The 15,625-nt window shown below is 38.8% G+C and overlaps 1 protein-coding gene across 16 annotated transcripts in view; it reads right to left on the reverse strand.

Moving 5' to 3' along the window:
- The window catches only part of ANKHD1 (ankyrin repeat and KH domain containing 1), a 119,789-nt gene that overhangs the window by 58,910 nt on the left and 45,254 nt on the right, over positions 1-15,625 (reverse strand). For 15 of the 16 annotated variants that reach the window (XM_080554869.1, XM_080554871.1, XM_080554879.1 and 12 more), the window contains exons 4-10: positions 15,295-15,442; positions 14,254-14,401; positions 13,027-13,260; positions 11,333-11,427; positions 7,943-8,180; positions 7,557-7,748; positions 6,071-6,180 (exon numbers count right to left, since the gene is read on the reverse strand). In XM_080554869.1, the coding sequence (XP_080410995.1) occupies positions 6,071-6,180; positions 7,557-7,748; positions 7,943-8,180; positions 11,333-11,427; positions 13,027-13,260; positions 14,254-14,401; positions 15,295-15,442 (1,165 nt within the window). The remainder of the gene's footprint in view (positions 1-6,070; positions 6,181-7,556; positions 7,749-7,942; positions 8,181-11,332; positions 11,428-13,026; positions 13,261-14,253; positions 14,402-15,294; positions 15,443-15,625) is intronic. The other variant, XM_080554872.1, reaches the window with a different exon arrangement.

Raw genomic sequence — 15,625 nt, forward strand, 5'->3', positions numbered from 1 at the left:
AATTAGCTTCCCATGTCCTTACTGCCTTTTGCTTTATTTGGAGAAGATTGAGGGCCAAATCTAAAGAGACTTAAAATTCCTGATATTCCACTGATGCTTGAAGAAGCAATATAGAAAAACTTGACAACTCGAAACCCTCACTCTAACAGCAACTTAGTTGTTAGATTCCATTATAGATCTCCGTTATAGTTTCGTTCAAATTCTTGAAGTATTGTCTACTTTTGTAGGTGTTCAAAAACTGCCTTACGCATCATGCCTTGATGATCTTAGGCCTAAATCCAACCTAAATGATTCTATGCTGCAAACATGTAGTGTGTCATGCACATAGAGGACAGTGAGTTTTGAATTAAGGGTTCATATTAGTGTGAGGGATGTTAATCAGGTGGAATCATACGCTGAAGTCTTCAGACGTGCCTCATCAAGTCATTCATATACTTCACAAAAGCAAGCAAATTTCAAATGCTTACATTAACAAGAAAAGATGTAGACCTGCAAAACCTATTTTACTACAGATTTTCACAGGCCAACTTTGTTCCTTTCAAGACATAAAAGACGTATACCTTAAAGAACTCCATTAGAAAAGCATCAAAATAATTGGTAACAAGTCAGGACATAAACAATTAGTCACAAGAAGATACAAATTCATCAAAATACCATACATGAGCAAACAGCTCTGCAGAAGACAAGGATATAATCTGACATTTGTCACTTCTAGTATAACATCCCACTACACAGTTTTAAGAGAAAACCAACCACATCCAAGGAACATTAATCGTAAGCATTTGCTTTTTGTTCTCCTGGTTCTTATAAAGCCACTGTGCTTAATGAATCCAGCAAAGCCTTCAGAATCATAGAATCATTCAGGTTGAAAAAGACCTTTAAGACCATCTAGTCCAACCTTTAACCTAGTACTGACAAGTCTACCACTAAACCATGCTACCGAGTTCTACACCTACATGTTTCTTGAAGACCTCCAGGGATGGCGTCTCAACCATTTCCCTGAGCAGCCTCTTCCAATGCTGCACAACCCTTTCCGTAAAGGAATTTCTCCTAAAATCCAACTTAAACCTCCCCTGGTGCAGCTTGAGGCCATTTTCCCTCATCACTTGGTGCTTGGTTCCTCAACTGCGCTACATGTTTAATACCTATGTCAGAGAGTCAGTCCCTGGAAAGCAAGACCTCTCATTTTCTGCTTGCAGGAACACCATCATTTTTGTGTTGAGATATAGTGGTAATAATTGCTCAGTTCAAACAAGACTTCACTGGGAACTAGAATAACTTCCTTGAACTTCAGCTCATGATTCTATCTGAAGATTGATGAAGCCTCAACTGGACACAAACAACACACAAATAGTTCAGAACATGAGCTGCATAACTTTAGCAAAGTCCAAGGATTTCAGTTGTCAATGAGCACAATACAGGAAGCTGCCTGACAGAAACATCTTCTGCCCTCTGTTATGTGACTAATGCAGCCCAAAAGAGGTTCCTCCTCAGAGCTGCAGCCTTGAAGTCTCCACTTCAAATTCTGTTCAGACCTGACCACCTAGCAAATGAGAAAAGACAATACAGATAAATACAGCCAGTATTTATAGCTCCTTTAATTCAAGCACATTTGGGGAAGAAGTTATGATCAACTTTCCTCAATCTATAATCAGAGAAAAAAAATCTCAAAAAACTGTGCTCCTTGTCTTCGTGGTCTGAAAGTAAACAGTATGCAGACAGCTCACAAAACAAAGCAACAAAAAAATTCAGCATTGACCACACTACTGATAACCACAGAATTGTAGGGGTTGGAAGGGACCTCAAGAGATCATCGGGTCCAACCCCCCTGCCAAAGCAGGTTCCCTAGAGCAGGTTGCCCAGGTAGGCCTCCAGATGGGTCTCGAATATCTCCAGAGAAGGAGACTCCACAGCCTCCCTGGGCAGCCTGTTCCAGTGCTCACCCTCACCGTGAAGAAGTTCTTTCGCATGTTGGTGCGGAAACCTTCCTGTGATCCATTTTGTGGCCATTGCCCCTTGTCCTGTCCCCACAAACCACTGAAAAGAGGTTGGCCAAATCCCTGTCTCCCACACCTCAGGTATTTGTAAACATTGATGAGATCCCCTCTCAGTCTTCTCTTCTCCAGGCTGAACAGACCCAGGTCTCTCAGCCTTTCCTCATAGGGGAGATGCTCCAGGCCCCGTATCATCTTTGTGGCCCTCTGCTGGACTCTTTCCAGGAGATCCCTGTCTCTTTTGTACCCTGGAGCCCAGAACTGGACACAGTACTCCAGGTGAGGCCTGACCGGGACAGAGTAGAGGGGGAGGATCACCTCCCTTGACCTGCTGGCCACGCTCCTTTTAATGCACGCCAGGATCCCGTTGGCCTTCTTGGCCACCAGGGCACGCTGCTGGCTCATGGCCAACCTGTCGTCCACCAGGACCCCCAGGTCCTTCTCCGCAGAGCTCCTCTCCAGCAGCTCATCCCCCCAGCCTGTACTGATACATGCGGTTGTTCCTTCCCAGGTGCAGGACTCTCCGCTTGCTCTTGTTAAGCCTCATTTGGTTTCTTCCTGCTCAGCTCTCCAGCCTGTCCAGGTCTCACTGAATGGCAGCACAGCCTTCTGGCGTGTCGGCCATTCCTCCCACCTTTGTGTCATCGGTGTACGTGCTAAGGGTGGACACTATTCCCTCATCAAGATCATCGATGAAGATGTTGAACAAGACCAGACCCAGCACCAACCCCTGGGGAACACTGCTTGTCACAGGTCTCCAACTGGACTTGGCGCCGCCGATCACCACCCTCTGAGCTCTGCCAGTCCGCCAGTTCTCAACCCACCTTACCGTCCACTCCTCTATCCCACGCTTTCTCAGCTTTGCTAGCAGGATGTCATGGGAGACGGTATCAAAAGCCCTACTAAAGCCAAGGTAGATGACATCCACTGCTCTCCCCTGTCTACCCAGCTGGTGATGCCATCATAGAAGGCAACAAGGTTGGTCGAGCACGATTTCCCCTTGGTGAATCCATGCTGACTACTCCTTATAACCTTCTTTTCCAATTGCTTGGAGATGGCATCCAGAACAAGCTGTTCCAACACCTTCCCAGGGACAGAGGTGAGACTGACTGGCCTGTAGTTTCCCGGGTAAATAAATAAATAAATCAGGGCTACGTAAATAGTTTCCTAGGTAAATAGATAAATAAAACAGGGCTAGAAAACAGGTTCAGGCATGGGATCTCTGACCTTTCACACTGTTTATTCCTTAACAGCCTCCTTGGCACAGTTCTGGCCCTGTCCAGAATTATGGGAACAAAGGGCACCAGGAACTGTTCCCAACAGGCAGCATGGATAACACAACGTCAAGTTTGTCTCCACTGATCTCAGAGGCCTTGCACACCCTGATGAACTTCAAGACTTCGTCCCACATGCAGGGGTGTTTAGTGCATAGTCCCAGTATTGTGTTAAACAAACACCACTCTGGTGGACTGCAACATAGCCCATAAGCCAACATAGCCACAGACATAAACCAAAATCTTATAGACATTGGGTACAGGCACAAGCTCGGTGAATCCCCAGGTCCAGTGCAACACTGCATGGATGGGTTCAACAACAGCTCTTTCTCCTGGCATTTCAAGAACAGACCTTGGCCATCCTTTATTTTAATATAGACATAATCATTATTTTCCCACATAAAGGAACACAAGGTAAAATGGCACATGTCCACCTCCTCAGTGACTGGGATATAAACCCCAAGTAAAGAGTTGGATTCCAGAAAGCAGTGAAATGCCAGTGAAAGCAATCTCAAGAAAGCCTGAAGTTGCACCACGAAAAAGGAAAGCAAATGAAGATGTATTTTCATCTGATGTGCCTTAACAACGGAAAGAAAGCAAAATTAATTAGAAAAACAGTGACAGACAGAGCACCAATTTAACCACTCCACCACAGACTTCCTGTGACAACTTGGTGAAATCATCTAATCTCATTTAAATTACAAATGAACGCTGAAATCTGTAAGAATGGTACTGCCAAAGAAGGTATTTTAAACTCCAACGATAAGGTGACACACTTGCGAAACCTTCCTCAGAACAATCACAATCACAGCAAATTTATTCACAACAGCTTACAATTTCTAAAAAAGCAAAGCAACACAGAAGTTTGAAAGGGAACTCTTCAAAACTCTAGGCACCCACTGTAAGCATCACTACACTTCTGCAGGTATTTCCCTGTTCTGAAGATTTCATCTGTACTATTTAGACTATAACTTTACCAGGGGGCTTTTGACAAACATCTTCCCTCCATCTTAAGAAATAATTGCTGAAGTTTAACATACCTATGTTAGAGACTGCAATTTCCTTTGAAATGCAAGATTGTTACGTAACATCAGAATTCAAAAATAGGAGAACTATATGGAAAGACCCCCTTTCACATGTAAACCAGTGCTTCGACAATAAGCGACTATTTGGACAGGCTACAGCCAATTACCACTGACAGAAATTTTACTTTTCGTCCTTACTATAATTTTCTTGACAGTTTTTCATTTTGATTGGCAGAACAAAAAAATGTATTAAAGTAAGACTTTAGAAAGGTTTGATGTTTTTCTCAGCAATACTGACCACAGAGCTAGATGCTAAAGGCCACAAGCACTGTTCCAAATAACCCACACACAAGAGGTGAGAGAGAAAAAAATAATACAGTAATAGACATTTTTGTAAATTGTAAATAATTAAAGTTACACGTAAGCAGAAACTGTTGTATCTTTTTAAAAGCTTCTGCACACCAAATTTATATTTCTTTGTTTCAGGCTTTGCAGCTGTGCTACTCACTGTCATGGATTCATGAATTATATCCTTTTCCAAAGTACCTCTTTTTTTTTTAAATCCCAAGTAAAACCAAAAAGGCCTATATCTATTTAAGTGGTTACTGATTAGTAACTAACACTAAATTGAGCAAAGTTCAGGAGATGTGCCACCCCCTAACAATTCAATTAACACCCCCACAATTAGCATGACTTCCCTTCCTGGTAGGAAGGCATTGTTATGAACTAGAACTTTCCTGCAGATAAATTGTTGAGACCTAAAAAAAAAAACAACACACTATGTTCACAACAAGAGTGGAAGTATTAATTCAATTAAAAATCTATATTTTTAAATACAAACTTCAAATAGTAAAAGACTTATTTTGAGATAAGTCCCTAAAAAAACAACACCCCCACCCCCACCCCCCAAAAAAAAGCACAAAAGCAGAGTGTGGAAAAAGAAAGAAGAATGTTTAAAACAAACAAACAAAAGCACAATCCTCCCTGCTCATGCTTTATAAGACGTAAGGCTCCTGATCTCCTTTAGACGACTAAGGTATCGTTTGCTTTTACTGCTTAAAAGCCAAACAAACATTGTAACCGTAGGTCACGAAGAAGCAATTTTAGGTGTCTCACTGCACATCAGGAAAGTAAAAACAAATTTTAAAAAAACAGTTAACATTAAAAAAAAAGTTGTGGTTAAAAGCATCATAAAAAAAAGAAGCATTATGAAAGCAATATACAGAAAAAAAGTTACAGGAAAGAAAAGATTTCTGGAAAAAATAAAAGATCATATTATGTTGGTCATTTAAAAGGCATTTGCTTAGATTAACTTTTGAAAGCTGCAACAGAAAAGAATACCAAAAGGACTCAGAAATTAACAACAGAGAAGTAATATATCCTACTACTAACCTATTTTAAATTCACAGCAGTAAAACAGAAACTGTAATCTGCAAGAGTTTAGAAAAAAATAGGTAGCATGAAAAATAAACGTAATGTAGAATTGTATCCTGCTAAACAATAAAACCTATGGAACATATTGAAATTAAGATAATTAACTGTCACAAGTGTAATCTATAGCTAAAACTCATTAGCTAATATTTGACCCGCTAAGTAGAAAAATTTTTAATTTTTTAGAGCAAGCAGAACATGAAAGCTTTTTAAAAAGTTACTCACACCTCTTTTCACATTCACATATGAAACTCAACTGTTGAAAGCTTCCTGCTCTACAAGCATACAACCTTTGGCATGAAGTCTCAAACCAAGTTTTCCCCACAAAAGGCAACAGAAGCCTTACCAAATCAGCACCAGCTTGAAGCAACACATCTGCAACATCAGTATGTCCATTTTCACAGGCATAGGTCAAAGCTGTATCTCCTGTCGCTGTGGTGGCATGAACGTTAGCCCCTACAGAGACAACAATTTTTTTCTTACTGGACATCTCCTTATCAAGTATTTCATATCTGATAAACATAAAATCAAGGCAATATTTATCCACAACGACAGTTACATCCTACAGACCAAAAGCTTCCACAGCCCACAGGCATTGCTCTCATAGTCAAAATTGATGTCATAATAAAAATATCCTGAGAAGATGGGATAAGCCAAGGTTTAGAAGAGGCTTAACTGACAACTGAAGCACTTATTGGTCACTCATTACTACTCTTCCCCTACAGCAATAAAGATTTCAGTTCCAACAACAAAAGTGAATTCAGATGCTTGTCTAGACTATCCATTTGACAGGTAGCTGTAAAACCAGACAAAATGCATTTTACTGAATAAGTATTAATACTACAAGAGAATATACTTCTACAAATTTCATTTCTTTTTTGCTCTTTAAAACCATTTTCTTTAAAACAATATTAGTGAAATAATTTGACTAGCTTTGTCTTTATCAGCTACATTAAAATTATGTTTTAGTCTTCTAAAAAAGGAAATGTGACTACCTAATTTCTTATTTTCAAGGTGTGAGAAATATTTAGAGATCAACTGATGCCAAAACAAAGCTCCTCAATTAACTTTCTACATTACCAGTGTAAGTGAAGTGCAAGCAGAGTTTCAAGCAAGCTTGTGACTGGTGTCACTGCATAAGAGACACCATCGTTACCATCCCTTGATGAGCAGTGAGCATTACTTTCTAGAATTACAAATCCAGCACATTTTATGCTTACTCTTAGAAAAGAGAATATCAAATAAGTTACTGTCCACTACAAGGAAAATATATAAAATGCAGCTTTTTCTTTTTTTTTTTTAATAGTATTAATGTACTCTAGTTTCTACTAGCTTTAAATTGACAGATGAACACTGAAGTGTCATTTCACCCCACCCAACTCCACCAAGATTTAATTTTATAAGACTTTATAATGAAGAAATTCAGCACATTCCAAAATCTGTCTTGTACACTACTTCTCAGGGCCCAATTTCTGAAGTACCAGTTATTCAAGAAGACTAATTGTCTGCAGATCATTTGGCTTAGTCAAAGCAGGAGCAGCATATAAAGACAAGCATTATCTGTATTAACTTTTGCTAAACGCTGGAAACAATTTTCCTAATGAATATTTGTATTTATTGGAGATGGAACAAAAGCCAGTGTTCCATGAGACACCTTCCTCTGTTAACAGTATCAGACAATATTAAGATGAAAAACACACGCACCCCTTATCAAGGCATCTGAGGATGGTTTCTTGTTACAACGCTGCCACCATCGAGCCTAGGTATCTTCTAAGCCATACGATTCAAATCTATGAAGTCTGTGGGCTATATCATTTGTACTGTATACGTACCTGCTGCTAGCAAGTATTTCACCAATTCAAGATGACCCTCTTGAGCAGCTTCCATCAAAGGTGTTGAGCAACCAAGTTCTATATCAGCTCCTGCTTTAATAAGGAAGTCAGCCACTTCAGAAAACCCTCCACAACATGCCAGAGTAAGAGCTGTCTCCTGTGTTTCTTCTGTCTGTGCATTTATATTTGCCCCTAGGAAACAAAAGAGCTGTTATTTTAACTGACCAGAGACAGGATGGAAACATGAATGATGATCACCTCCACAGTTTAGGTGTTTTAGCTTTGCTCTGTAGTTACAGCACAGGCCAGATTAGAGGAATTTGCACAGAATACAGAAGTCAACACTGCATGCTTCATAATGAATGCTAAAGAAACAGTGATTTCACCTTGTGCCAGTAACAAGGCCACCATCTCTTCATGACCTTCGCGTGCGGCTTCCATGAGAGGAGTATAACCTTCATCATTAACTTCCTCCAGGTTAGCTCCCCTTTCTATCAGGAGAGCTGCTAACTCTACATGTCCACCACAAGCAGCCAGGGTGAGGGGAGATTCAAATGAATCTGCAGGCATATTCACTTGAGCACCACTGTCTAAAAGCAAGCGTGCTACTTCCACATGTCCATCCTACAAAACAGAGGTGAAAAACAGAAATCAGAAACTGTCAAAGTCATTTAATGCATTAATTGCAACCACTACTACGTGCACTAGGCCTGAAAATGACCTAGAGGAAGCTTATGGTTTAATTTATGACATTGTTATAATAATTGGATTAAATTGACATTTAGATTTCCACCTACGCTTATGTTAGGTTTAAATGCATCAGGAAAAAAGAGCCAGATTTTCTTTCCCCGCCTTTCCTGTGTTGAGCAGGGGAAGAGTTGTGGGGTAAGACATTCTTAAATATCCAGCAAAATACCTGGGGCACAGAAGTATTATAGATAGCAAACAAATACCATGACTAAATCCACTGGATGACTAAACCTCAAACCAAGCACTAGAAAAAGAAAAGAGACTATTTTTCTTTAGAGTTGATTCATAGCTTCTACAGACAAAAAAGCTCCGTCAGTTTCTGTATACCTGCTGAAAAACTTCAGTTAGGTAGGTTGACAGGAGGAGGGAAGGCTGGAACACATCTTAAAAGGATAATGAAAAGTGACTTGCGGTGAACCAATCTTTGCCAATGAAGGAAGAGAATTAGGATTGCCATAGCTGTCTTTCAGACTTACCAATCAAAGCAGATAAACATAGCTGTTAGCTTCTCCAGAAGCTACTACTGAACTCCCAGTTCCTTGAAAGAGCCCAAGTACCAGAAATTCATGATTTATCTAAGGTGTGTTTTGTAGAGAGCCACAATATCTTTGAGAATAGGCAAATGCAAAAAGGTTTTGGCATCTGGAAAGAACACCCTCATGGTTTCTCCCTCTCACGTTGCTAACACAAATGGAACCCAAACTTTTGGAACACTTTGGAGAAGAGAGCTTGGAAAACCAAAACAGATAAACCATGCTGGTAGAAGACTCAAGTCAAAGAAACAGTGCTCAGTGAGAAACGAGAGTTCTGATGGTCTAATCAGAGGATGTCATACTGAACCTTTCTTCAGCATATACAGGTAATATGATATAGTAAAAACAAAAGGGAATTCCAAAGTGACAGACTTGAATTGAGGTATGCTGTTAGTATCTCTCAGTAGAGAAAAAAACACTTTCTGCCTTGTATACTGCAGATGCATACATTTTAGGTACATCACATTGATCACTGTATTTACTATTCAAAGAAGAAATATGGATTCTTCTAGAAGGGGAAAAAAAACTGTTCAGACAGCTTTGATGATTTAGCTGTGTTCACAGAGTTCTATGCCCTGACACAGTGGTTCTTCTGGGACAGGATGGTAAACCTGGACTAATACTTTAAACTAGCCCCAACACTTACTGGCAGATTTTCCTAGAGAAGAGGATACTTCCTCCCAATATAGTCAAAAAAAAAAAAAAAGGCCAATTTCAGTGGCGAAAAGCAGATGTTTTTATATTGTTTCCTTGGAAAGAAATCCAAATGAAGTTGGGCAATATTAAAGAGCAAAAAAGACATCAGAATACCCCTTTGCCTGAAATTAAAACCAGAATTGTTCAGGTTAGGGCACAGACCCCTAGACATGATCATAAAGTGGATTTCCTACTTATATCACATACTAATTCCCAACAGTAAAGACTTTATCCATTAAGAACAGCAATCTTAAGTGAATGACTTCGCCATTCTGATCTCATCAGAATCACTAGCCAGTAACTCCAACAGCTAACACAGAGCAACAGAAAATAGGGAAAGAGGGATATCAAACCGGCAACTCCTGACAATGCTTGTCTCGTTTAGGTTAACCATGAAGCAGGTACTAGGTAACATGAGATTAACAGCAACCAAATGTGTAAATTAAGGACAGGCTGTTGTTCTCAGTGAAGCTGGTCAAAAAGCCAACCACCACCTCACCTAACCAAAATGTATTATCTTTGGTGTAGTACTCCAATGTGACCAGAACCTAGTACCAAAACTTGGAGGCTCAGATACCTCATCAACCTGTATTTCTTTGCAACACTAGTTAAAGAACACAGAAGGCTGGCTGGCAAAAGTCACAATAACTTGCCAGAATGGTTCCCTTCCACAAGGGCGTAGCTAAAAGATAACAAGAAACTTCATTGCTAGATTCGGAGCTGGAACTTCAAAGGATCAGTTTCCTCTCTATTGCTTTTAAAGGTTAAGTACACATTCTGCAAACTGGTCTGAAATACCCCAAAATAACAGCATTCAGACCACCAACATAACTTCCCCAGATTAGACATTTCATAGACCCCAAGTTAACATACTGCTCAGACTATTATAAGAAGTGACTAAATCTAACATTCAATTTGCAGCCATGCTGCAATCTCCTTTAGGTGACACCATACACCCACCACAACTGGGTCCTTCCAAATTCCTTATTGGCACTAGGCTCTCATACAGGGAAGCCTATTCAAGGATACTATTACCATCTCACTATCAGAAGACTTCAACGCCCCTTGAGATGTAATAATCTGACCTTGGTCACTGCCATCATCACCTCGCAGCTGCAGTAAAAGAACAACTGATCCTCCTGATCTCAGAAGACTAGCGGGGAACATTGCAGCCCATATTCTAGGGATTATAGCTTACTGGAAGAAAACTATTTTTTCCTCCATTCTCTGTGCTTCCTATGAAAACAGGGAACTAAGAACTGAACTACTTTTGAACTATGTTTTTGTTTGCAAAACAAAAACCTCACATTACCATTTACAGAACCCTAGAATAAAGCAAACTGTCTCTACGTGCAACACTTATTTCCTGCTGTGGTGAAAGGATAAGTGTAATGCATTACTCATCCAGTTCAATGCACTTCTGGAAGGCTCACGCCATTATGACCCGTGAGACCTTATTTATAAAGACAAAGGCAGAAAACTAACTTCTTTATACTGCAAAAGAAACGGTGATTTGGGCTCAACCTCCTATAGCATTGCAAATTAATTACCCCTACACTTCACATTGGGAACATTTAATACAACATACCACATACCCAAAATATAATTTTTTTCCCCTAAAACTTATTAGACTAAGAAGTTGCCTGTGTTAACTATACTAAAGACTTTCTTACAGTAACAATTAAAACACTCAACTGCACACCTAAACCAGTTTGTTAACAAAGGCCCACTTCATTTTATCATCTCCTCTATTCCTCTCCCACTGAGATGGAAGAAGTACAAATAAAGGCTATTTACCATGCAGGCCTCCATTAACGCTGTGTGCATCTCATCTGTTTTATGTTCTTGATCAGCTCCAGCTTCAAGCAAAAAACGAACCATATCTAAATGGCCTTCAAAATGAAACAGAACAAAATAGGCAAGCATTTAATATCGTACATTTTTAGTAGTACAGAAAATACATTTAATGGAATTATTTAGATTTTCATGTGTTATTATAAATTTATAAGTTATAATTCATAAATCTGCTCTTTAAGTCCTCTAATGAAAATCAATTGCAGAACGGTCAGACATCAGACTGTCTTTTCCAATGATACAGCCCAACTATGAAATTAAGACAGACTTCTCTAATTCAAATTTATACAACAGGAACTTGTGACTTCAAGCTACAAAAGACTGTGCTTGTTCCTTAAACAATGTCGTTATACAGTTGAGTAAGTGTTCCAAAGCAGCATATATTTTGGAGGGGGAATTATCTTCTGAAGATAGGCCCTTGTAGATCTGAACTTAACTTTAAACTTTTTAATCATAGCACTCAGGAATACTTCTGAGAACTCCAGGAACATGTTATGACATAATGTGTATATCTGACACTACTTTGAAAAGTTTCTATTAAATTTTACCAAAGCTTGTTTTTAAACTCAACTCTATTATGGCTTCCATTGTTCTAGATAGAATGTGTCCCTTAGAAGTTATACATTTTATCCTCCTAATGGGCATCGAGTTTCAAGGCAAAACTCTGTTTTACACAAACGAGGATAGGTAAATAAGGTAGCTCAACCTTCTTGCCAAAGGTTATAAAGGAAATCCCTAGTCAATGAAGATCTTGCATTACATCACACCTACTAAGTTCAACATTGCAAGAAACAAGAGTATCCCTCCAACATTTTCAAGAGTACCATTACAGAAAACTCTCTGTAATGAACTACTATATATTGCAGGAATTCCATGACAGTATCAGATCCAACTCTTCCGATGGGTTATACATAACAAGTATCCTCCAATTCTAACTGCAGAGGCAAAACATAAATCACTATTACAATAATCTGCATCCTTATAGTTTCTATTAGGAGAAAAACATTCATTGGTAATTGTTTTTTGTTTTTCTGCTTTTTTCCTTTGGAAGAAGAGAATCTGGAAGCCCAATGGATTACCATGGCACCAAGTTATTTTATGTAGAAACTTTGAACTGCACAAGAAATTAAGTCCACAAGTGTTCACAATAATGAATTAATTCATAAACAACTTCCAAAGTTACAGTTGAGGAAGAGTATTCAGTAATAATACTAGCATTTTACCCCCATCAGGTATTCTAAAAATATCTAGTCTAACCTGACATCTCACTAACAACTAACATGTGTTTTCAGAACTTGCAGGTAGTTGGTGAAGGGAATCTGAACGAAATGGAAAATACAGTAGTGGGGGAAGAGGAAAGTGGTGTTGTGCCAAAGCACAAGTTCGGACACAGCCAGTCACAAGATTTCATCTCCAGCATGCTGAATGTGTGTCCACCACATTTGGATACAAGTAGACAGGCTTAACACAACTACACCAAGGATGAACATTTCCTGACACCAAGTTTAAAATTAAAATCTGGTATTCCGTAAACAGTTAAGAAAACATTGAATCAAAGTTTGGCTGGAACCCTGAGTTAGACAAACCCCAGAAAATAAATTTCAACAACAAAAACAAAATAAGGTACAAAATAATACCTTTGTAGCATGCAAGTGTAAGTGCACTTTCTTTGAACTCGTTGGAGTGAGTATTGATTCCTGCACCATATTCCAGCAATACTCTTGCAACCTCAACATGACCTGCACTGGCTGCTTCCATTAAGGGGGTATGCCCATTCTCATTGTGGTCTTCAATGTTAGCACCTGCTTTCAATAGCACCTTCACTATGTCAACAAAGCCCCCAGCACAAGCATAAGTGAGCGCTGTGTTTCCTGCAGAGAAGAAGTTTGCATGTAAGTCCTTTCCATTACCTAGTCCTAATACAGAAAATTTAGTTTTTAAAACTCTGAACAAAACCAAGTACATCACAAGCAGCAGCCTTTTACCTCACAGTAATGTTACTCCAGCCAATAACTTCACCACAACTATAATATGAAAGTTTTAACACTAAGCCAATATTAGAAAAATTGGCATTTTTTACTTTACGCTTCCTACTTCAGCACACAGAGATCAAATAAACCTCAAACTCTATAGTGAGCATGAGAATTGCTCGTTGTGTTTTGTAGTTGATTTTTGTTTTGTCTAAAATAGCATCCATTGATCCCTTGAAAAAACATTTATAAAATTATTGCAACTTAAAACTGTAGTTCTGAAAATGACAATCACATGTGGCCATGATTTAAATGTTACAGTAAATTTTAAGTTCTACTAAGTATGACTAAACATCAACATAAAATGAACATTGCATAGTTCAACATCTGTCTTTAATTTGAAAAAAATGTAAATTCTATCTTAAGGTTAGCAAAACTGAACAGCAGTTTAATACTCTCAGCAAGGTTAGTTAAGTCGTGGTCAAGCATCATCACAGCAGACAATATTCAATGCCCAAAGACCTGTAGCTCTTCTTTGGTAAAAGCAATAGACCAAAGTAACTGGTCTCGACCAGCTATGTTCCCTGGGCTTCTCAATGGGTAATTTTGGATTATTAAAGTGAGAGAAGTTAAACTTCATGAATTCTTCTGGTCATCTAATACCACAATGGATTTCAGAGGAACAGTGCTTTCCATTACAGTTAATATTAAAAGCAGTCTTCATACCTTTATTTGGCCATTATTAAACATGTCCAATATGCATCTAGCCTATTCTTAACCATTCATGTCATGTTTTCTTGTAAGTTAAAACATCAGATAAACCCACTGACACTCATAAGCACTTGGCTTATGTGCTAATTTTGTTGATTCTTCAACTTCCTGCTTCCCAGTTACCTGTTGAAGACTGAGCATTGACATCTGCACAATGAACAAGGAGAAGTTTAACAATATCTACATAGCCTCCACTGGCAGCTGCCATTAAGGGAGTTATGTCTCCTTTATTCCCTCGATCTTCAACATTTGCATGCATTGCTAGTAGCACCTAAAGAAAAAAAGTTCAGTTAGTATGAATAAATTCTAGCATTGACATTTTGCTTTTAGTTCAGTCGGGCTTGAGAATGATTCCCCAGTCAGCCATGACATTCCCTTACATTAATAACAACGCAAAGCACAAATGGTACTCCCCAGGAATAGCGTATAATTACCACCTGTACTGTACTCTGCTTCAGAAAATGCTGTTTTTCTACATTTGTTCGTATATGTTAAAATCAATATTAAGTTACAGTGCAGTACTGATGTTTTCAAAAGCCACAGGGCAATTCACTAACCAGAGTAACAGAAGAACTATAAACTTGCATTAATGACCACAGCCCACATTAAATCAAGCTTACAGGTAAACGGTTTTCCCTCTGCACACTTGACCACCACAAAAAAACATTTAGCTGGTCACTTTCTGAGTTACACTCAAACCAAATAAGCTCTGCTATTGAATACACATATGAAAGTCAAAAATTAACCCAAACTAATGCACTGATGACACAGATGTCATTAAGAAACAGACTGAGTGACTGAGACATAAGTCTTCAGAATGTAAGCCCTTGCATTTTTTATTTTGCCGATATTTTAGATCCTCTTGCAATGTCTGCTTGGCAGAACACCTTGACTGCATCTAGAACAATGTCAGAAAAACAGACAAATCATAAAGCACGAGATATATTCCTCACACAAGCCCGTTAAACCTTAAGGCATGTGTGATGGCATTTAACATTAAAAAGACAACCAGCAGCTGTAAACCCACATTAAGGTGTATTAACTGATACTCCACTTAGACTATAAAAATTGTTTTAATCAGAATATCTAAGATGTTTAACTATCAAAGAAACCCCTTAGACAATGTTTCATAAAGGTTTAATTGCGAATGTATTTGTTACTTACTTGTGCCAATTCATAGTATCCAGCTGAACAGGCCAAGCAAAGGAGACTCTCCCCTTCTTCAGTATGTTCATTTACGCTTCTTCCTTCATCCAGCAGCTTCCGGACAGCATTTACATCCCCATCTGAGCATGCTTCTGCCAAACTGCGACTGGAAAATCATTTATCACAAGAGTAAGCACAAAATAGACCTACAATAGATGGGTAGTGTTCTTATGCAAGGAAATAGTCTTTACTAAGTCTTTACTTAGTGCTGATGGCAGCACCAAGTTTTACTAGGAAATATACCTTGCAGCTTTATTTTTTTTTTAAAGAAAAAAGTACATATATACAT

Source organism: Anser brachyrhynchus, assembly GCF_964034855.1.
Source record: "Anser brachyrhynchus genome assembly, chromosome: 14".
Classification (NCBI taxonomy): domain Eukaryota; kingdom Metazoa; phylum Chordata; class Aves; order Anseriformes; family Anatidae; genus Anser; species Anser brachyrhynchus.